General features: G+C 48.9%; 1 protein-coding gene across 2 annotated transcripts in view; it reads right to left on the bottom strand.

Moving 5' to 3' along the window:
• Window positions 1-23,965, bottom strand: part of UTP20 (UTP20 small subunit processome component) — a 355,063-nt gene that overhangs the window by 224,259 nt on the left and 106,839 nt on the right. Inside the window, exons 12-19 of one of the 2 annotated variants that reach the window (XM_075344692.1) lie at window positions 21,977-22,155; window positions 20,565-20,717; window positions 20,377-20,465; window positions 12,797-12,902; window positions 11,735-11,885; window positions 7,749-7,811; window positions 7,524-7,676; window positions 1,123-1,199 (exon numbers count right to left, since the gene is read on the bottom strand). In XM_075344692.1, the coding sequence (XP_075200807.1) occupies window positions 1,123-1,199; window positions 7,524-7,676; window positions 7,749-7,811; window positions 11,735-11,885; window positions 12,797-12,902; window positions 20,377-20,465; window positions 20,565-20,717; window positions 21,977-22,155 (971 nt within the window). The remainder of the gene's footprint in view (window positions 1-1,122; window positions 1,200-7,523; window positions 7,677-7,748; window positions 7,812-11,734; window positions 11,886-12,796; window positions 12,903-20,376; window positions 20,466-20,564; window positions 20,718-21,976; window positions 22,156-23,965) is intronic. The other variant, XM_075344693.1, reaches the window with a different exon arrangement.

Raw genomic sequence — 23,965 nt, 5'->3', positions numbered from 1 at the left:
ATACTTACCTGCCTTGATAGACACCCGAGTCACTTTCCTCGTCCGGTGTACAGCAGCGCGGTGGATCCAGCCAGGTACAGGAAGGAAGAGATGGGCGGGGCTTGCACGAGCTCCGGTCATGTGACAGCCGGAACTAGTTCAGGCCCGCCCACCTCCAGCACAGTGCACCAGACGCTGACAGTGACCCGGCCGTCGGAAAGCGAGGTGCTGCATGATGGAGGTAAGTATGAGCACCCCGATCACTGCAGCACTTGTTCTGCATTGAGGATGCAGTGCCGAAGCCATGGTACTGTATCCTCAATGCAGAATGTCCGCACCATATCCGCAGGACATTCCGTTGTATATCTGCAGCATTGAAACAGAGAAAGTTCTGTTGCGGATTTCTGGGAGCACCTGCGGAATGTCCTGCGGATATAACCGCAGGACACTGTCCCCGTGGGCACATAGCCTCATAGTTACTAGTTATCGATAGGATAACTTGCTGATTTTGGGTCTCTGACTGCCTGAACCCTCACCGATCCCAAGAACTGGGCTCTTTATAGCCCAGCCTGAAAGGAGTCTTGTATGTGTATCACTATTCCATTCATTTTCCATTGGACTGGTGGAAAAATCCGAGTGCCATCTTCGGCACTCCTGGTATACCCAACCACTACTCCGTTCAGACAAGGCTTTCCAGAGCCCATTCTTAGTATTTGTGGGGGTCCCAGCATTTGTACTATTTGTACTCGATCAGCAAGTTTAGTACCTGATCAGCAAAGTGTGAATAGGTGATAACTTGCAAAGGTGAGAAGACGTCACTGCTTAACTTTATGTTAATTAAAAAAAAAAAATAAAAATTGTCAACTGTTTACTTTAAGGCCGGCTTAAAACACCATTGCAATCAGCGCACATCTCCCCATGTAGATTGAGGATGATGTACAGATGACATGACATCTTATGGACGTAGAATGATAACTCAGACTGACGATCTGCTTATACATAGTCAGTTAGCGATCGATTAATGGCCTGGATCAGCCTGTCCAAAGGGGCCACTACATCAGTCACATAAAAAGTTATATAAGACTAGCATGTGCTGTCTTACAGAATTACAGAATAGCCATTTCATTAATTAGTTGTACTTACACAATAAGATCAATTACTGGGTCCCAAAGAGGATTGAAGTTTATATAAAGCATAGCCAGCAAATATCTCAAAGGTACCTGGAAACAAAAATAAGTTAAAATAGATGGTAAATCAAAAGCTTAAAGGGGTAGTCCACTACTTTGACATTGATGGGCTATCCTTAGGATAGGTCATCAATGTCTGATCACCCGGGGTCAGACACGCCGCACCCCCGCCGATCAACTAATCTCAGTCCCCGCAGCAGACTAAGATGCTCAGTTCCGGCTAGGCTCAGTCTTCTGATAGCGGCTGAGGCCGGGTACTGCAAATCTGCCTCCTATTCTAATCAATAGGAGGAGGATGTGCAGTACCTGGCCGCTATCAGAAGACGGACCAGCACCGGACGGAGCATTTCCGGCCATCTGCTGCCACTGCCGGGACCAAGAACAGTTGATCAGTGGAAGTGCAGGTTGTTGGGCCCCGGCCGATCAGACATTGATGACCTATCCTAAGGATAGACTAACAATGTCAAAGTAGTGGACAATCCCTTTAAAACTAAAAAAAAAAAAAAAGAGAATTTTGTTACTTACCGTAAATTCTTTTTCTTATAGTTCCGTCATGGGAGACCCAAACCATGGGTGTATAGCTACTGCCCCCGGAGGACACACAAAGTTACTTCACTCAAAACGTGTAGCTCCTCCCTCCTAGCATATACACCCCCTGCTAGCCAGTCCTAGCCAGTTTAGTGCAAAAGCTGAAGGAGGACATCCACCCACAAGAAGAGACAGAGTAAAATCCGGAAGAACCGGAACCTCTGTCTACAACAATAACAGCCGGTGAAGACACACGGAACAAGAAACCTGCCAACAGGCAATAGGGAGGGTGCTGGGTCTCCCATGACGGAACTTTAAGAAAAAGAATTTACGGTAAGTAACAAAATTCTCTTTTTCTTTATCGTTCCTATGGGAGACCCAAACCATGGGACGTTCAAAAGCAGTCCATGGGTGGGAATAAACAGACAACTGAGAAGCAGGCAAACCTAACTTCACAAATGGGCGACAGACGCCGGACAAATGCGTCTGCCCAAGCCCGCGTCTGCCAAAGCAGGAGCATGCCTTGGGTAGTGCTTCGAAAAAGTATGCAGACTAATTCGAGCTACAGTCTGACAGACCTACTGAGCCGTAACCTGGTGCCTGAAAGCCCAAAAAGGCGCCGACAGGTCTGATCAAATGTGCTCTGATCCCCGGCGGGGAAGGCACTTGAGTACACTTGTAGGTCTCGGAAATGGCCGACCTAAGCCAACGAACCAGGGTCGGCTTAGATGCCGAGAGACCGCTACGCTGACTAGCAGTCAGCACCAGAGAGAGGTGCACCGCCTAATAACGGCGGTGCGAGACACATAGATCCGGAGCGCCCGCACCAGATCCAGGATATGCAACGCTTCCTCAAAGCGATGAACAGGAGCCGGACAAAAGGAAGGCAGGAAAATTGCCCCGGATAAGGTGGAAGCAGTAACCGCCTTAGGGAAAAAAGTCCGGAGTCGGATGAAGACCACCTTGTCTTGATGCAAAAGACCAAAAAAGGGGGTGACTCCGAGAGAGTGCAGCCAGAACTCTCTGGCGGGAAATTATAGCCACTAGAAAGACTACTTTCTGTGAAAGATGAAACAAAGAAACCTCCCCAAGAGGCGCAAAGGGGGGTTTCCGGGAACCGGGAGGACCGGATTAAGGTCCCAGGGCTCCATAGGCTGCCGGAAAGGCAGAATGATGTGAGATGCGCCCTTAAAGGAGCGCACCGGAGCCAGCCGGACGATACGCTGCTGGCACATACTGACAGAGCCGAGATCTGTCCCTTAATGAGGGATAATCCTAGCTGTAGACCGGACTGTGGAAGGGACAGGAGGGTCGGCAAGGCCAAAAAGGTCAAAGGACACTTTGGAGCTCGAGTCATAGCGGAGATGACTACAGGAAGGATATCAGAAGTCGCCCAGATCCAGGACTCAAGAGCTACGCCGTCAATCTGAGAATCCAGAATTCTGACGGAAAACGGACCTTTTGAGAAAAGGTCTGAACGGTCCGGAAGATGCCATGGCAACCCAACGGACAGAAGGAGCAGGTCAGAGTACCAAGCCTGCCTGGGTCAGTCTGGAGTATGAGAATGACCCGACGGCCCCCTTTACTGATCTTGCGCAGGACTCTGGACAAGAGGTAGAGGGTGAAATACGTAAAGAGACAAAGCTGGGATCAAACATGAACCAGTGTGTCTACCGCAAAACCTGAGGATTGTGGACCACGGTTGGACAGCTGAAATAGTCTGCCTCGCAGTTTTCACATCTAGGATGTGGGCTGCGGATACGGTGGACTAGGAGTCCCTTGTCCACTGAAGAATGTTGAGCCGCCAAGATTGCCAGGCGGCTGAGTGTCCCGCCCTGGAAGCTGATGTAGGAAAAAGCTGTCACGTTGTCCAACTGGACTCGAATGTGCCTAGCCGCCAACAGATGGTGAAGGCTTAGAGAGCTAGAAATACAGCTCTGATTTCCAGCACATAGATCCAGAGGGCTGATTCGGACAGAGTCCAAGCGCCCTGCGCTCCACGGTGGAGATATACTGCTCCCAAGGCGGATAGGCTAGCATCCTGGTGAGGATCACCCGGGACGGGGCCAGGTTAAGGAGCGCCCCTGAGACAGAGTGGCCAAAGCCACCACTGAAACGAGCCCCTGGTCAGTGGCGAAGCCACCACCCCGTGGGAGGAGGGAGTTCGCTTGTACAGCGGAAAACCTCCAGTCTCAGAGGACGCAGGAGAAACTGGGCAAGGAATCGCTTCCATTGACGCCACCGTCTGACCAGCACCTGTATATGGTGTCTGATAGAACGACGTCGACCGCCAGCGGAGGGACTACTGATCGACTAAGGGCAGCTTCACAAGTGCCGACAGAGTCTCGACTTGCGTCCCTGAGAACCTCTGGTTCGAAGTCAGAGTAGACTTGGACAGAAAGACAAGCCACCCGAAAAGGTTAGAGTGGCGAGAGTGAGCGAAGCACTCTGCTAAGAGTCAGCACTGGATGAAGCCCCGACAAGAAGGCCGTCCAGGGCAAAAGATCACTGCCAATCCCTAGGGGTGCAGGACCCTAATCACAGCTGCCCCAATGAGAATACTCGAGGGGCCGTGGCTAACCCCAAGGGAAGAGCCACGAATTGGACCACTCAGATTGTCAAAACGTAGTCAACGCTGGTGTGAAACTGCGATTGACTCCTGCAGATAGGCATCTCTGATGCCGATGGCTGCTAGGGAATCTGCTTGGGTTCTTAATTGATCCGGTGAAAAAACACACGGAACAAAACCGAGACTCCATGAGAAAACGCCACACCTGACCATGCTTGAAAAGCTAAAGATCCAGGTCGGAAGGCACCGCCCTCGTCGGGGACTAGGAATAGATTTAAGCAAAAATCTCAGAACCGTTCCCAGTCGGGAACCGGTACAATTACTCCATTGGCCTGCAAGAAATGCCACGGCCTGTGAGAAGGCGGCGGCCTTGGAGCCGGGAGGAGTTGACAGAAAAAATCTGTTTGGCGGGTGGACAGAATTCCATCCTGTGGCCATGGGAGATATAATCCCGCCCCCACTGAACGGAGACGTGTTAGAACCCACGTCGCCAGTGGAGAGAGCCTGCCACCGACCAAGGAGGTTGTTGGCGTGGCTAGATAGCTCGGAGGAAGCTGACTCAGTGGCAGCAGCTCCTGCAGTCTTCTGAAGACACAGCCTCGAGCCATTTGGTTCTATGAACCTAGGCCGAGCTAGAGAACGATCAGACGGAGGAACGGAAACCACCGAAACCTCAACTGATTCCTGCCCTGGACAGGTTATTCCGAAGCCACAGGAGCCTGCGGATAGCGAGGAAAGTAGCCAAGACCACCGCCGTGCGGTGTCCAGCATGGCAGACCTGGCTGAAAAGACTGAAGTCTAGAAGTTCAGGCAACCGTTTTGGGCATAGAGTCCCTGTGAGGGAATGCATCTCCTCCAGAGAAGCAGAGAAGGTACAAAAAAACCGCACTGCTGTAAAGCTGAGGAGAACGAAGCTCCTGCCGCCCCCATACCGACTTGGCCAAAAGGACAACCGGGCGGACCGCAAAACCTTAAGTGAGGAGCCATCAGCCACTGACATAACGGTCCGGGCTGAGCCACCTGAGGTGAATGAGCCCACTTCTTGACCACCATTGGTGGACAGGGGAAACACAGTCCTCAGAATCACGCTTCATGGGAAGCGACTGTCAGAGCGGACCCTGGGCTGGTCACAGGGGCCTGAAAACTGGAGTGGTTAAGGAACACACGTTGTGTTCACCTAGATAAGGTAACTCCGGCGGATTGAGGTCCAGTACAAAATTAATGTACCGTGGGATCCTTAGAGGTGCCGTCAGCCACTGATACAACTATCCGGGCTGAAAGTCTAGACACCGGAGTGGCCACCCTTGGCGAATGAGTACACTCCTTGACCACCTCTGATGGGAGGGGGAGACAGGCAGCAGAACCCCGCTGTGGGGTCTGCAGGCCTGTGGGCTTGAACGCAGCGGGCTGAAAACTGGAGTGGTTAAGGAACACACTCCTCATCCTGTTAAAGGTATACTGATGCCTTTCTGCCAGCGGGGAATACTCCCCTGATACAGGCGGATGGAGGTCCAGTACAAGGATAATGGACGCAATCCAATCATTCGCATCTGCGTCACCTACGGACGGATCAATGTACATAAAGTAGCGTCCGAGCCCCTGGTAGAGACATCCTCCTCGTCCAGTGGGTCAGCTCGTAATCGGAGCTGCGGAACGGGGAGGACAGGGGACCCTGCGTCTCCCTGTCAGGACGGGGTCTGAGCCCAGAAGGAGAGTCCCTTGTGAGCTTTGATGAGCGAGCTGAAGCAGAAAACGCCCTGAGAAGGGGGCTGCATGCTCAGCAGATGCCGGGACAGCCGACCCCTGGAAATAAGATTCCCCCAGGGGTCAGCCACCGAAACCGGAGCAGCTGGAGGGACCATTAATGAGCCTCCAAGCTGAGGGGCCACAGTGGTTATGAGCTCGGTACAGCCGTACGAGACTACCTGCAGTGGATAATAAAAACAGCCTGCAGCCTCGCTCTGTGACATGCTGCAGAGGTGGGGGCTCTGTCTAGAATGTCTAGAATACCCAAGACAGGGGTTCAGCCTGGGAAGACTCCAGGCTGAGGCACCACCACATAAGAACCATTACAGTGTGGGTCTGTGCTGGTTCAGACAATATAAGCTTACATGCAGAACATGTAGTGTACAGCCCTGGAGCTAGCTTGAGACATGCTGCTGAGGAGGAGATTCTATAATAAAGAATTAACTCCTTCAGAACGCCCTGAGAGTGTATAAAAGTGCACAACCAGAGGTTGTGACTTATCAGGCCGCTATTATGAGTGCCCTCCTGATTCCAAGCCTGGACCCCCAGCCAGATATTCACTCCCTCTGCACTGCAGAGCAGCCAGCGCCGACCAGTGTTCTAAGAACGCTGAGAAAATGGCGCCAGAGTGAGGGGGGGGGGCCGGGGGTTAACCCAGGAGCGGGAATCGGAGGGCTAAGGAGATGTACAGGGGAGGGAATCATCTCCTCAAAAAGGAGTGTCCTCCCCTGTGCAGAGCGGCCGGCGGGCGGCGCTGCAGTGTCCCCCTGCATGACTGACATGCAGGGGAACGAAACGAAACTAGGCTGCGGCTGAAGCCGGGGCCTAGAGTTATGCATGCGGCCGACATTCAGGCATCATCGGCGCGGTTCTCAATAAAAACCGTGGAACCGGCCGGAAACACAGTAAAAAGCAGCATTATCAAAGTAAATCACTGTCCCCCACAATAAAAGTGCCCCACATTGCAGAAGGACCCTCTGAATAACGTCTCTATACTTAGCTTCGAGACGCAGGGCCCAGTCCCTGTGGGGTGGGGGTCAGTGCTCCATCCAGCAGGGTCCTGCAAAAGGGCTGCGGATGGAGACCGGTCTCCTGCAAGGCAGTGAGAACCGTGTTGGCTCCAACTTCAAGCCAGAGCCCCTAAGGGATGGTGAAGGAGCGCGGCATGAAGGGCTCCTGCCCTGAAGTCAACCTTAACAGCACCGCCGCCAGGGGGGTGAGAAGGGACATGCCGGGAGTCCAGTGGACCCGCTTTTCTTCCAAATCTTTAGAGAAAATGAAAAATCAAAAAAGGATGCATGTGTGTGTGTTGATCCTCCAGACACAAAGCATGAAACTGGCTAGGACTGGCTAGCAGGGGGTGTATATGCTAGGAGGGAGGAGCTACACGTTTTGAGTGTAGTAACTTTGTGTGTCCTCCGGGGGCAGTAGCTATACACCCATGGTTTGGGTCTCCCATAGGAACGATAAAGAAATGTGAGTAGAACAGAGAGGAAAATGAATATCCAACTAACCTCTTGAAAGTCTTCATTTGCTGCTTGAACAAGATCATGCCTCAGCTTCCTAAGGTGAAGTAATTTTTCTCGATATAAATGGACAGTAGCAGAAACCAGTTCAGCTTGCAGGAGTATAGAAAATACTGCAGGGTCTTCACCTTCTCGAGGGTCCTAGAAACCAGACCAGTATTGGTTAACCTTTCCCGATAGACCTACAAAACGGCCTGTAAAAGCTTCACTTACCTCTAGCCTTCCAGACGGCTGGTTACAGAAATGATTTAAAATCCGGATTGTCAGCAGCCGCACCTAAATAAGATTGGAAATGGTTTACAAATACGACAAATTAAATCATGCAGAAAGTGGTATTAGAAGTGTGTTTACAAGTTGTGGTATTAGGCCTAAGCCACACGGCGAGAAAATCTGTGCAAGTGGAGTGCGATAAAACATCGCATTAAACCAATTCTAGCCTAGTGTGTCAGCGCACGAGCGCCCTAATTGGACCGAGAAAACAATCGCAGCATGCTGCGACTGTAATGCGATCCTGTTTTCTCTCGCACCCATTCAAGTGAATGGGGCGAGAGAAAAATCACACTGCACTCACAGAACATAGGTGTAACGCGAGTGCAGGGGAAGAATGGCAATAGCCAGCTACGGAGGAGAGAGGGACATAAATCCCTCCCTCCCCTCCTCAGCACTGGGCCTCCCCTCCGCAGCGCTGGCCTGCCCCTCGCAGCTGAGGTCCGCTCGCACTGTCGGACCTCAGTCGCATGAATACTAGCATGACACTCGGCTCCTGCTGTGCTGCCAGCGCGAGCCAAGTGTCATGCGAGCATCGCACTAGTGCACCGTGTGGCCCCAGCCTAGACCGGCAGCATTTGACTGTACCAGAAAAGTGAATGTCCTAATTTTATGCTGCCCATGGTTCAGGCAGCATGGATTACCAGATAGATTCCCTTTAACAATAATGAAAACTTGGACAACAACTCCTTGCTATTTTGTATAGTCTCTAAATCACTACATGGCTTTCCATTGTAAACTTTAATTTCTACCTAAAAATAAACAAAGCCTAACACAGAAACAAAATGAGCATATACCCTTCTGTAAGTAATAGTACATATAAATATCATGGAGTACTTAGTACATACTATTTTTGATTTTTTAAAAAGCGTATGCGTGACAAAGTGTACCCTAATTGGAACTGCCCTATCCTCTAATATTATAACCTCACCAAGTGTCAGATGACATCAATGTAGATGGGGGGCAGAACAGGACCGGGGGCGACTGGTCAGGCACCCAGCCATGGGAAGTTATATACAGTCTTGGCAAAATGTTGGCACCCTTGAAATTGTTCTAGAAACTGAAGTATTTGTCCCAGAAAATTATGGCAATTACACGTTTTGTTATAGACGCTTATTTCCTTTGTGTTTATTGGAACAACTAGAAATAAGGCAAATGGGACATAATTTCACACAAAACTACCAAAAATGGGCAGGTCAAATCTGTTGGCACCTTTCCAAAAATCGTGGGTAGACAACTTTGTTTCAAGTATATGATGCTCATTCAAACTCACCTGTGGCAAGTAACAGGTGAGGGCAATATAAAAATCACACCTGAAACCAGATTAAAAGGGAGAAGTTGACTCAATCTTTGCATTGTTGGCCTGTGTGTGCCACACTAAGCATGGAGAACAGAATGAGGAGAGAACTGTCTGAGGACTTGAGAACCAAAATTGTTGAAAAGCAACATTATCAAGGTGACAAGTCCATCTATGGAGATTTTGATGTTTCTTTGTCCACGGTGTGCAACATAAATCAAGAATTTTACAACCCATGGAACGGTAGCTAATCTCCCTGGACAGAAGAAAAAAAAGTAATGAAAATTTGCAATGCAGGAGAGTCCGGATTGTGGATAAGCAGCCCCAATCAGGTTCCTAAGAAATTCAAGCTGTCCTACAGACTCAGAGTGCATCAGTGTCAGCACAAACAATATGTCGACATTTGAATGAAATGAAATGCTATGGCAGGAAATCCAAGAGGACCCCACTGCTGTCACAGACATAAAAAGCTAGACTGCAGTCTGCCAAGATGTCTATGAGTAAGCCAAAAATCCTTCTGGAAAAGTGTTTTGTGGACAGAGGAGACTAACAGAGTTTTTTGGTAAAGCACATTCTACTGTTTACCAAAAACATAATAAGGCCTACAAAGAAAAGAACACAGTACCTATAATCACACCTATGGTGGAAGTTCAAAGATTTTTTTTTGGGGTTGTTTTGCGGCCTCTGGCACTGAGTGCCTTGATTCTGTGCACGGCATCATGAAATCTGGAGATTACCAAAAGGATTTTGTGTTGCAATAGTGCCCAATTTCAGAAAGCTGGGTTTGCATCCTAGGTCACGGCTCTTCCAGCAGGACAATGACCCCAAATATACGTCAAGAAGCCCCCAGAAATGGATTAAAACAGAGTACTGGAAAGTTCTGAAGTGGCCAGCAATGAGTCCGGATATAAATCCCATTGAACACCTGTTGAGAGATCTTAAGATTGCTGTTGGCAAAAGGCAGCCTTCAAATATGAGAGACCTGGAGCTGTTTGCAAAAGAATAGTGCCCAAATGTCCAGGAGAGAGGTGTAAGTAAGCTTGTTCATAGTTATAGGTAGAGATTAATTGCCATTATTAAGTCCAAAGGGTGTGCCACCAAATATTAAGCTGAAGGTACCAACAATTTCTTCTGGCGCATTTTTGGGGATTGTGCATGAAATTTTGTCCAATTTGCCTTTTTTCTCACACAAAGGAAATAAAGATGTGTAACAAAACATGTGTAATTGCAATAATTTTATAGGAGAAATACTTCATTTTCTAGAACACTTTTCAAGGGTGCCAACACTTTCGGCCAGGACTGTAAATGAAACCGTGTCTACTACTACCCTATGTTATATGTACTACTAGCTGTAGTACCCGGGCGTTGCCTGGGATAGTAACTCTAGAGATAGAGATAGTAATCTCTGCCCCGGCTGCCCCCGTCTCTCTCTACCCCGTCTGCCCCTCTCTTCCCCCAGCCTGTCTCTTTCCCGGTCTGTCCGTCTTTTTCTGTCTCTCTCTATCAGTCTATCCTATCTTATACTAACACAGTTTATTTTGTTCCACTGACAGTTGCTATTTATAGCTTATAGCTCCCAGCTCCATTCAGTTTGATGGCTGTAGGATTTTTGTAGAGTAACTGGAAAGCACGGGGTTAAATTTTCCCGCCCAAACAGTCTGACGTTCCCTGAGTCACATGGAGTGTCTGTGCAAAATTTCGTGATTGTAAATGCGACGGTGCCGATTCCTTTAGCGGACATACACACACACACAGACACACACACAGACACACACACAGACACACACACAGACACACACACAGACACACACACAGACACACACACAGACACACACACATACACACACACATACACACACACACACACTCTGAGCTTTATATATTAGATTACCTTCTACTTACAGCAGGGTATATCCTCAGTTTCTATCCTAGGTTTTGTTAAATGCTTATAGTGTGAACAAGCTTCAGTACGTCCACGTACAACCACTTATGCTCTGGCACATTTTTGGGGGTTTGGTTTTAAACATAAAACAGAGGAACTGATCTCTGAGCCATTGGTCAGAATATAAAATGGTAGGGAAGGCTACTACGGTAATCAGAAATATCTTACGTCAGTAGGGAAAACTTTTGCACTACGAGGTAGCAATACAGCTTGTTACAGTGCCGTTGTTACATCTTCCATGGACGTTCATGTAATTTATAGAAATGAGCAATCAGATTAAGCAGAGGAATAAATAAGTGTGCCATATGGTAATTGCACATTTGCAAAACTGCCTCCAAGGTCCATGCCAAATGTAATTACGGCCCTATGACAAGCCGTATTGTTACCTTTAGACTCATAAGAACCTCGTAAATGATATTAAATAAGTATTTTACAAGGTTTTGTAATTCACATCAATAAAGCTAGGCTGGGCTATATTATACTCAGTCAACTCACGACAATAAGAAGCTTCAACATTAAGACGTTGCCCTTAAACAGGATTCCAAAAAAGAGAAAGACTCCTGCTACCGTACGGGTGCTTCATATAGCAGGGTTTCAGAATCTCTCCATTAAGCTATATAAATACCATATACAGGGTATAATGTGTAAGACACTGATAAAGAGTCAAGCGTTTTGTTCACTGTGTTCAGATACCTTTGAGGAGCTGCTTGAGATATTAAATTGCAACTGGGAAAAAATCTCCTTTTGGATGTCATGAGAAAGTTGCTCCTGATAGCCACAGAAGACTAGTCTAGTGAAGTAAAGATCAGCCAGCAATAATGCGCATGGATCCGAGGGAGCAGCACTGTAAGGAAATAGGAAATGCAAGTCACAAATATTCATAATAAAGGGAACCTGTCAGCAGATTTGGGGCCTATAAGCTGCGGCCACCACCAGTGGGCTCTTCTATAGAGCATTCGAACATGCTGTATATAAGAGCCCAGGCCGTTGTGTAGAAAATAAACACTTTATAATACTCACCTAAACGGTCACTGCGGTGGAGTTAGGTCATGTGGTCATCTCCGATGCCGGCGCTTCCTCTTTCGGCCATCTTGGTCCTCCTTCTTCTGACGTCTGTGTGCATGACTGGTTCTACGTCATACACACTCGCCGGTCCCGTGCAGGCGCACTACAATACTTTGATCTGCCCTGCACAGGGCAGATCAAAGGGTGCCTGCGCAGGACCTCAATGCCGGCGAGTTTGGATGATTAAGGACGTGTCATGCACACAGGCTTCAGAAGAAGGACGACAAAGATGGCCAAAAGAGGCGGCGCCAGTACCGGATAACGGAGACTCCCATATGACCCAACTCCACTGCAGCGACCATTTAAGTATTATAAAGTGTTCTACACAGCAGCCTGGGCTCTTACATACAGAATGTTAGAATGCTGTATATAAAAGAGCCCACTAGTGGTTGCCGCAGCTTATAGGCCCCAAATCTAGTGACAGGTTCCCTTTAAACAATCAGGGATAACGAACAGATCACCAAATGCAATGCAATTACATAGAAAAATGCACAAGTGCCCAAGGGGTGTGTTCGAATCAAAATCGAGAGTGGATCATTATCTTTATTAGGAAGGAGAATGTAAGCGAAAAAGGGGAAAAAAAAAAAAAAGTTTGACTACTTCAGCATAATATCATAGTTGTCGGTAATCAAGCATTGATTGTCAGAGACGCTGAAGCACAACATCGATTTAAACATTTCTGAGACTTACAGTAACAAGTTTTTCACTTGCTCCACGGGCAGCACCTGCAGAACGTCAGCGGAGTCATCCAGACTAAGGAAAGTGCTCACAGCTTGGCAGGCTACACACAGCACACCTACAACAAAAAGCTGCATCAGCCTACAGGTTACACTCCCTCATCAGATCAGTACGAGTTCATATATATCCAACATAGTATAATTTTTCTTTTAATTAAAGCTCAGATTTTTTTTCACCTATTTTCAAGTGCCAAAATTGTGCTTTTAACACCATTTCCTAAGACCCATAACGGTTTAATTTTTCAAGATCTGGCACGGTGTATCTGCTTATTTTTTGTACCCTGATTTGACGTGTTTAAGTAGATCATTTTTGGGTATAATGACAACAGGATTTAACTGGTTAATAGCCACGGGCAGATCTCCAATACACCCGTGGCTGTTAGGCACACGTCGGCTGATTAGATCAGACATGTGCAGGGAAAGATGCAGCCTCGGCTGGCAAACCCGTATCAAAGGCAGGGACAAGACCTTGGACCAGCAGTACGTCAAAGGTCATGAAATAGTTAAAGCAGACTGCAGTGTTTTGTTGTTTTTTTTTTTATTTCCCCAGTGGAGTGGTGCTTTAAATCTAAGCCTCTGCCCAGTCTTATACTCGCCCTCCAGTGGCTTCATGTGTTAATGGCGCCGCTCTGGTCGGTCTTCTGTGATTTGTGACCTGCCCTCAGTTCTGGTGTTTTAAGGAGTCCGCCAGAGGTCACAAGTCAATACATCTTTATGAAAGCCTCATTTTGGCCTCACTCTAGCTCTTAGAGATGCATTGAGCACTTGTGATATCACTTCTGACTTTGGGCTAGTCAAAAGTTGCGGTCACAAGACGGCGCTGCAGGACCGGAGCGGAGTTGGTAACAGATGAAGCCGCTGGAAGGTGAGAATATCACAGGAAGCAGAGACCTTAGGATAAAAGCCAGAAACTATGACTAAAAGTCAACAGAAAGAGAATGCCTCAGTAAAAAATACATAACATCGGCAAAATGTCATTGAAAAGAAGTCATTTTTTTCTACCTGATTTTTAACCCAACTGCTTTGTGTTTTCCGAGCACTGGGAACAAACTTTGTATAAGTGGTACTTGTATTCAATAGTTGCAGTTACTGAAGATGGGAATTTTGTTTACTTACCGTAAATTCCTTTTCTTCTAGCTCCAATTGGGAGACCCAGGCAAATGGGTGTATAGCTTCTGCCTCCGGAGGCCACACAAAGTATTACACTCAAAAGTGTAACCCCTCCCCTCTGCCTATACACCCTCCCGTGCCTCACGGGCTCCTCAGTTTTGGTGCAAGAGCAGGAAGGAGGAAACTTATAAATTGGTCTAAGGTAAATTCAATCCGAAGGATGTTCGGAGAACTGAAACCATGAACCAAAGAAACATTTGAACATGAACAACATGTGTACACAACAGAACAACAAGCCCGAAGGGAACAGGGGCGGGTGCTGGGTCTCCCAATTGGAGCTAGAAGAAAAGGAATTTATGGTAAGTAAACAAAATTCCCTTCTTCTTTGTCGCTCCATTGGGAGACCCAGACAATTGGGACGTCCAAAAGCAGTCCCTGGGTGGGTAAAAGAATACCTCGATAAATAGAGCCGACACGGCTCCCTCTTACAGGTGGGCAACCGCCGCCTGAAGGACTCGCCTACCTAGACTGGCATCTGCCGAAGCATAGGTATGCACCTGATAGTGTTTCGTGAAAGTGTGCAGGCTAGACCAGGTAGCTGCCTGACACACCTGCTGAGCCGTCGCCCGGTGCCGCAATGCCCAGGACGCACCCACGGCTCTGGTAGAATGGGCTTTCAGCCCCGAAGGAAGCGGAAGCCCCGAAGAACGGTAAGCTTCAAGAATCGGTTCCTTGATCCACCGAGCCAAGGTTGACTTGGAAGCCTGCGAACCCTTACGCTGACCGGCGACAAGTACAAAGAGTGCATCTGCACGGCGCAAGGGCGCTGTGCGAGACACGTAGTACCGGAGTGCTCTCACTAGATCTAATGCGTGCAAATCCTTTTAGCATCGGTGAATTGGATTAGGGCAAAAAGAAGGTAAGGTGATATCCTGATTGAGATGAAAAGGAGATACCACCTTAGGGAGAAATTCCGGAACAGGACGCAGAACCACCTTATCCTGGTGAAAAACCAGGAAGGGGGCTTTGCATGACAGTGCTGCAAGATCCGACACTCTTCGGAGTGATGTGACTGCCACAAGAAAAGCCACCTTCTGCGAAAGACGTGATAAGGAGACATCTCGCAGCGGCTCGAAAGGTGGTTTCTGAAGAGCCGTTAGCACCCTGTTAAGGTCCCAGGGCTCTAGTGGACGCTTATAAGGTGGGACTATGTGGCATACTCCTTGCAGGAACGTGCGGACCTGCGGGAGCCTGGCCAGGCACCTTTGAAAAAATACTGAGAGCGCCGATACTTGTCCCTTGAGAGAGCTTCGTGACAAACCTTTGTCCATTCCAGATTGAAGGAAGGAAAGAAAAATGGGTAAGGCAAAAGGCCATGGAGTAAATCCATTCACAGAGCACCAGGACAAGAATATCCCCAAGTCCTGTAATAGATCTTGGCGGACGTTGGTTTCCTGGCTTGTCTCATAGTGGCAATGACATCCTGAGATAACCCTGACGATGCTAGGAGCCAGGACTCAATGGCCACACAGTCAGGTTGAGGGCCGCAGAATTCAGATGGAAAAACGGCCCTTGTGACAGCAAGTCTGTGCGGTCTGGAAGGGCCCACGGTTGACCCACCTTGAGATGCCACAGATCCGGGTAACACAATCGCCTCGGCCAGTCTGGAGCGACGAGAATGGCGTGGCGGCAGTCGGACCTGATCTTGCGTAATACTCTGGGCAGCATCACCAGAGGAGGAAACACATAAGGCAGCCGAAACTGCGACCAATCCTGTACTAATGCCTCCGCCGCCAGAGCTCTGTGATCCTGAGATCGTGCCATGAATGCTGGGACCTTGTTGTTGTGCCGTGACGCCATGAGATCGACGTCCGGCGTTCCCCAGCGGCGACAGATCTCTCGAAACACCTCTGGGTGCAGAGACCATTCCCCCGCGTCCATGCCCTGACGACTGAGAAAATCTGCTTCCCAGTTTTCTACTCCCGGTATGTGAACTGCGGAGATGGTGGATGCTGTGGCTTCCACCCACTGCAGAATTCGCCGTACTTCCTGGAAGGCTTGACGACTGCGAGTGCCGCCCTGGTGATTGATGTAGGCGACTGCAGTGGCGTTGTCCGACTGGATACGGATCTGCCTGCCCTCCAGCCACTGATGGAACGCCAATAGGGCTAGATACACTGCCCTTATCTCCAGAACATTGATCTGAAGGGAAGACTCTCTCGGAGTCCAGGTCCCCTGAGCCCTGTGGTGGAGAAACACTGCTCCCCACCCTGACAGGCTCGCGTCCGTGGTGACCACAGCCGAGGTTGGGGGCAGGAAGGATTTTCCCTGCGATAGAGAAGTGGGAAGAAGCCACCACTGAAGAGACGTCTTGGTTGCCAGGGAAAGAGAGACATTCTTGTCGAGGGAAGTCGATCTCTTGTCCCACTTGTGGAGAATGTCCCATTGGAGTGGGCGTAGATGAAATTGCGCGAAGGGCACTGCCTCCATCGCTGCCACCATCTTCCCTAGGAAGTGCATGAGGCGCCTCAATGGGTGTGACTGACTCTGAAGAAGAGATTGCACCCCTGCTTGCAGAGAAAGCTGTTTGTCCAGTGGAAGCTTGACTACCGCTGACTGGGTATGAAACTCCATCCCGAGGTAGGTCAATGACTGGGTCGGCGTCAACTTGGATTTTGGAAAGTTGATGATCCACCCGAACTGCTGGAGAGTCTCCAGAGCGACGGTCAGGCTGTGTTGACACGCCTCCCGAGACGGTGCCCTGACTAGGAGATCGTCTAAGTAAGGAATCACCGAGTGGCCTTGGGAGTGTAGGACCGCCACAACGGATGCCATGACTTTGGTGAAAACCCGTGGGGCTGTCGCCAAGCCGAAAGGCAATGCCACGAACTGAAGGTGTTCGTCCCCTATGGCGAAACGCAAGAAGCGTTGATGTTCGGGTGCGATCGGCACATGGAGATAAGCATCCTTGATGTCGATCGATGCGAGAAAGTCTCCCTGTGACATCGAAGCGATGACCGAGCGGAGAGATTCCATCCTGAACCGTCTGGTTCTCACATGTCTGTTGAACAGTTTGAGGTCCAGAACGGGATGGAATGAACCGTCCTTCTTTGGCACCACGAACAAGTTGGAGTAAAAAACCGCGCCCCTGTTCCTGAGGGGGGACGGGAATCACAACTCCTTCTGTCTTCAGAGCGGCTACTGCCTGAAGAAGTGCGTCGGCCCGAGCAGGGGGGGGGGGGAGGTTGTGAAGAAACGAGTTGGAGGACGAGAGGTGAACTCTATCCTGTAACCATGAGACAGAATGTCTCTCACCCATCGGTCTTGAACATGTGGCCACCAGGTGTCGCAAAAGCGGGAGAGCCTGCCACCGACCGAGGATGCGGTTCGGGGATGCCCAGAGTCATGAGGAGGCCGCCTTGGAGGCAGTGCCTCCGGCAGCCTTTTGGGGGCGTGACTTAGACCGCCACGCGTAGGAGTTCTTCTGAACTTTCTCCGGCCTATTGGACGAAGAGGATTGGGACCTGGCGGAGGGGCGAAAGGACCGAAACCTCGATTGTATCTTACGTTGCTGAGGTTGCTTCGGCCTGGACTGGGGTAAGGAGGAGTCCTTTCCCTTGGATTCTTTAATAATCTCATCCAATCGTTCTCCAAACAATCGGTCGCCAGAAAACGGCAAACCGGTTAGGAATCTCTTGGAAGCCGAGTCTGCCTTCCATTCGCGCAGCCACATGGCTCTGCAGGCCGCCACCGAATTAGCGGATGCCACCGCTGTACGGCTAGCAGAGTCAAGGACTGCATTCATGGCGTATGAAGAAAACGCCGATGCCTGAGAAGTCAAAGACGCAACCTGCGGAGCAGAATTACGTGTGACCACATTAATCTCGGTTAGACAAGCAGAGATAGCTTGGAGTGCCCACACGGCTGCAAAAGCCGGGGCAAAAGACGCGCCTGTGGCTTCATAGATGGATTTCACCAGGAGCTCTATCTGCCTGTCAGTGGCATCTTTTAGCGATGAGCCATCTGCAACCGATACCACAGATCTAGCCGCCAATCTAGAGACTGGAGGATCCACCTTGGGACACTGAGCCCAACCCTTAACTACGTCAGAGGGGAAAGGGTAACGTGTGTCAGCAAGGCGCTTAGTAAAGCGCTTGTCCGGAACCGCTCTGGGTTTCTGGACAGCATCCTTGAAGTTAGAGTGGTCGAAAAACGCACTCCGCGTACGTTTGGGGAACCGAAACTGGTGTTTCTCCTGCTGAGAAGCCGAATCCTCTATAGGTGGAGGCGGGGGAGATAGATCTAACACCTGGTTGATGGACGAGATAAGATCATTTACTAAGGCGTCCCCTTCAGGTGTATCAAGGTTGAGGGCAACGTCATGGTCAGAGCCCTGAGCTGCGACCTCCGCTTCGTCCTCCAGCGAGTCCTCCAGCCGGGAATCTGAGCATCGTGATGAAGCTGAGGATTCCAAGCGGGCCCGCTTAGCAGGTCTGGGGCTGTGGTCCGTGGAGGAGTCCTCTACGTGAAACATAGAGCCCACCCCGGGAGCGCGCTGCGGCGGGGACCGAGAGGGACCTGGAGGCGCCGATCCAACAGTGTCCTGGGTCTGTGTAAGGACCGGTCTGGACTGCAAGGCTTCTAGCAGCTTGGCAGACCATTTGTCCATAGACTTAGCCATGGATTGTGACAGTGACTCAGAGAGCTTCTCAGCAAAAACTGCAAACTCTGTCCCTGCCGCCTGGACAGTGGATGCATGGGGGTCTACCTGAGCCGAGGGGCCCACAAGTGGTCGCGGCTCCGGCTGAGTCAGTGTAACAGGGGTCGAGCATTCCTCACAGTGAGGGTAGGTGGAACCCGCAGGCAACATTGCCCTACAAGAGGTACAGGTCGCAAAGAACCCCTTTGCCTTAGCGCCCTTGCTCCTTGTGGACGACATGCTGTTGTGTCCCAGGAGAGTGATCACAGAGGGCATAAGGGAAGAGTATACAGCCCGGCCGAACAGAGATATATATATATAAGGATATATAATACGTATCTATTCAGGCAACCCAGGGGGACCAGCACCGGAAGACCGGTGTGGCTTACCGACCGCTAAAAAGTGGCGTGTGTGTCCTCCAGATTCCCTGCTCCAGGTCTCCCAGCGGTGGAGAGCTCTTTCCTGATGATTCTCCAGCGCAGAATGTCTGAAAAAAATGGCTGCTGGAGCTCTCAGAGGGGGAGTGGAGCGGTGGGCGGCACCAGGAAAAAGTGCGGGAATCTGGGGTCCCTATTGTGATCAAAGAGGGGGGAGGAAGCATACAGGATGCTCCGGCCCTCACTGCCGACGTCAGGACGGCTGTCCCGCCCCTACCCTGACAGACAGGTCCGGGGGCGAGATTTTGCAAGTAGGCCGCAACTGAAGCCGGGGACTAAATTTATGACCGCGGCCGACAAACAGGCGAGGTCGGCGCGGAAGTCCCCCGGCTTTCACGGCCTAGCAGCCCTTGCAGCGTCCGGGTGCCAGGCGCTCAATGAACCGTCCCCATGGGGACACAGAGTACCTGACAGATGCAGGGCCCGGTCCCTGATGAAGAAAATACTCCGGTCCGGCAGATACCACACAGGGGCTGCGGAGGGAGCACGGTCCCAGTACCTGGATGACCGCTCAGGATCCCACTTCTCCAAGAGCCCCCAAGGGATGGTGAAGGAAATGCGGCATGAGGCTCCGGCCGTCATACCCGCAATGGGCACCTCAACCTTAACAGCACCGCCGACGTAGTGGGGTGAGAAGGGAGCATGCCGGGGGCCCCATGGGAGCCCTCTTTTCTTCCAACCGATAACATCAGCAGCTACTGCTGACTAAAATGGGAATGCATGAGTGGATGTGTGCCTCCTTCCACACAAAGCATAAAAACTGAGGAGCCCGTGAGGCACGGGAGGGTGTATAGGCAGAGGGGAGGGGTTACACTTTTGAGTGTAATACTTTGTGTGGCCTCCGGAGGCAGAAGCTATACACCCAATTGTCTGGGTCTCCCAATGGAGCGACAAAAATATTTCCTAACAACGGTTTCATTAATAATGTATAGAGCAGAAAAAAAAAGTCTCTCTCAGCAAAAGTGTAGGACAAGTGGTAATTATTAACTTGCAGTTTTTTATCATGTAAATGTAGTTTAGCATGCTTTCACATGGGTGACCTACCAACAGAGCATTTCTCTAATCACTAAAGCCAAGCAAAACATTTTCATGACCCTGGTTCTGCGCCCACATTGGCACTCCTTGGAAGACTGACCAGGGCAGTACAAATCTCCTCGGATGGCACTCTAGTGTAGGCATCCTGAACATCTTTGGTGTACCAACGTGGTCATCAGGATCCTGCAAATCTTTTTGCTCAACTCTATAAATCACTAATGCTACAGTTGATGGCTTGATTTTCCACCTCACCTTGAGTAAACTGTGTTTGGTTCATCAAAGAGAACACGTTTTCGAGAAATTGGGATAAAACTGGAAAAATTCTGTCCTTTTCCAGAGGTCTGTAAAAAGAAAAGATAAAACAGAAAACAAAAACTATAAATAAGTGACTTATTGTGACTGCCTAATGCATTTTTGATGTGTCGTCATATTATACCTACCTTAAATGAGGTAAAAGAACTAAAGCAGACCAACAATAGGACAATTGACGGACATCTTCATGTGAAGACAGCATCACCAAAGACAACACGTAGTCTAGCACTGGGGACGGCTGACTGTCAGCACTTTTCAGCTTCACACTAATTAGAAGAGAACTAAAGGTAAGACAATTCAGAAGTTACAATTAAAGGGGTATATACATCTAAAACATTAAAAGGGATCCTATCACCAGATTTGGTGACTATAAGTTGCAGCCACCACCAGTGGTCTCTTATATACAGCATTCTAACATGCTGTATATAAGATCCCAGGCCGCTGTGTAGAACGTAAAAATCACTTTATAATACTCACCTAACGGGCAGAGCAGGCAGACTGGTCGATGGGTGTCTCCGTTCTCCAGGTTCGGTGCCTCCTCTTTCGGCCATCTTTGTTCTCCTTCTTCTGAAGCCTGGGTGCATGACGCTTCCTACATCATCCACACTAGCCGGCATTGAGGTCTTGTGTATGCCAGATCAAAGTATTGTAGTGCACCTGCGTGGGACCTAAATGCCAGCTAGTGTGGATTACTTAGGAAGAGTCATGCACCCCGGCTTCAGAAGAAGGAGGACAAAGATGGCCGAAAGAGGAGGCGCCGGCACCGGAGAACAGAGACATTTATCAGATCAGTCTGCACCGCACTGCCCATTAGGAGAGTATTATGAAGTGATTTTTACGCTCTACATAGCGGCCTGGACTCTTATATACAGCATTCTAACATGCTGTATGTAAGAGCCCACTGGTGGTGGCCACAGCTTATAGGCCCCAAATCGGGTGACAGGTTCCCTTTAACACAATATAAACATTTCTGGGATGCACCTATTGGGAGAACAGGGGACATGTGACCACCATTTTCTGATATAACACGTCCATCGGCAGCGGCTGCCTTTACCACTGAGTCTGTTAAACTACCTTTGATTGATCACAATGGTGAGAGCTGCACAGAGATAGGGTCCTAGATGTGGAGTTTTCACAGATCAAGGATTTATGATCCAGCCACAGCATTCATCCTCATAATTAGAATAACTCTAAATCTGCCCACACACCTAAACACAGTGTATGTAGCTTCCATGGAAACAAACATCATATATGTATATAAATAATATAGGTAAAATTAAACAATTGCTAAAAGTGATAAAAGCCCAGAGATGCTACCACTGCCTTATATTGAATAAATCTCGAAGGCTGATGACAAAATCTGGTAAAGCATCTTTATTACAAATATATATACCAAACACAAAGCAATGGAAGTTGGGTGTGTTCTATGTAAAAAGATTATACTAAGTACTCTACTTATTGACCATAAAAAAAAAGCAAGGGACAGCTACTGCTATAATCAAAACTGACAATATTTTACATGCTAAACACACAAACTTACGGTTCGGTCTTTTCCACAAACACAAGAGGATATTTTTCAAATGCCAGAGAACCAACCGCAGGGGGCTCAGCCTTTTCCAAAATGAGCTTGGTCAAGATGGCCAGAGCCTCACTTCTGGCTGTGCTATCCTCCTCAGTAAAGAACTGTAGAATATACTGCAAGAAGCTGGGCAGGAAATGCTGAAACACAAAACACAGTAAACTATTACAAAGTACAGACTTGGGGCTCATTCACACGACTGTAATATGCCTCCATTCGAAACCCATATTATTAGTGATGCAATGTAATTTCATGTATTGAACTGGCAGCATCTAAGGCTACTTTCACACTTGCGTTGGACGGCTTCCGTAGCATTGCGTTGTGTGACGGATGCAACGGATGCGTTGCATATAGTGGCACAACGGATGCTATGGATCGTACAAAACAACGGAAAGCTTTTTTTTTATTCTTCTTTACAGTTTTACCGGCAGCAGCCTATTGTGAACGATCAGCTGATCGCTCTGAATAGCCGGCTGCCGGTCGCTCAGCTGAGCGCTCTCACTTGCCGGCGGCCGGGCATGTCGGCGGGCAGGCGCTCAGCTGAACGTTCGGCCACCGCGAGACAAAATAAAGTTTGTAATTTTGTAAAACAAAAAAAAAAAGAGCATGCGCAGTGAAATCCTACGGATTGCGCTGCTCAAAAAAACGTTATATGCTGCGTTTCTTCCGCCTGACGCAGCGTCAAAATAACGACGCTGCGTCGTCCAGCGGATGCAATGCAGACACTTGCGTTACAGTGCGTTGTCCATAAAAGTCTATGGAAAATATTATATTCTCCATAGTGACGGACTCCGCTGAACGCAAGTGTGAAGGTACCCTAATCCTTTTGATTCCGATGGCACTGGTCTTGGTTTATTTTCCTGCAGCTGATCACTAGAGATGGGCGAGCACTAAAATGTTCAAATGCTTGTTACACGAATGAAGCAGGACAGAAGTGTGATGAGAGTATGGAGTATAATGGAAGTCACTGATTGTGGGCGGAGAGCGGAGCTGAACTGCCCAAACAGCTAGCCATATACAGAGCAGTCCCAGAGGGAGGGCGGGGTTTTATTTTCCTGCAGCTAATCACCAGAGATGGGCGAGCACTAAAATGCTCAAATGCTCAGTATGCGAATTAAGAAGGTCAGAAGCATGTGAGTAAGGTGTATAATGGAAGTTACTGATTGCATAGTTCAGCTCTCCATCCACAAACAGCCAGCCATATACAGAGCACTTCCAGAGGGAGGGCGGCAATTTTGGGTTTGTTTACTTTTGGTCACACTACATCCAAGAAGAACTTGTTTTATCCCCCAGGAGAACCAGACACTGTGAATGGATCTCACTGGTGTGAAGCACACCTATGTGTTGTGGTCGTTGTTTAATTGACAAAATATGCACGCACCCACGATACTCGGCCGAGCTCCACAATGATGCTCGATCAAGTAATGAGCACACTCAGTCATCACTACTGATCACATGTAGTCTACCAATGTGACCGCTGCAGACAGACATTCACTGGTCTCAGGTGCCTTGTGAGATACAACTACTTCACTGCTGAGGCCAATAAATGGCTGCATCACTAATACCGGTAGATTACTTCCCTGCTGCTGAATATGTGTAAACAGAGAACAACTGAGACCTATCCCTTTAACATTGTGTAAAGTGAAAATTAGACAATAGCTCGAAGCACATTAGTTAATTTGACTATTTAGCTATGTTGTGGTCCATTCAACTCCTTAGCATCTGAAAAACCTGTCTATATTAAACCGACAATTATTTTATACTAAAAAGCCCTATGGCAAACTATCACTAAAGTGATAAAAAAAACAAGGGAGGAGGGAAGCTGGGAGGGACTTATGACTAATATTTCATTACGCCGTTCAAAGTAATAAGTCCACTGGAGTTAGATAATCCTAATTTTGGATAAGGTGTATGCTTCCTAGAAATTAGACGCATATTTGGCTGTACATG

Source organism: Anomaloglossus baeobatrachus, chromosome 4 (assembly GCF_048569485.1).
Source record: "Anomaloglossus baeobatrachus isolate aAnoBae1 chromosome 4, aAnoBae1.hap1, whole genome shotgun sequence".
NCBI lineage: Eukaryota > Metazoa > Chordata > Amphibia > Anura > Aromobatidae > Anomaloglossus > Anomaloglossus baeobatrachus.
This window is presented reverse-complemented; position numbering and strand designations above follow the sequence as displayed.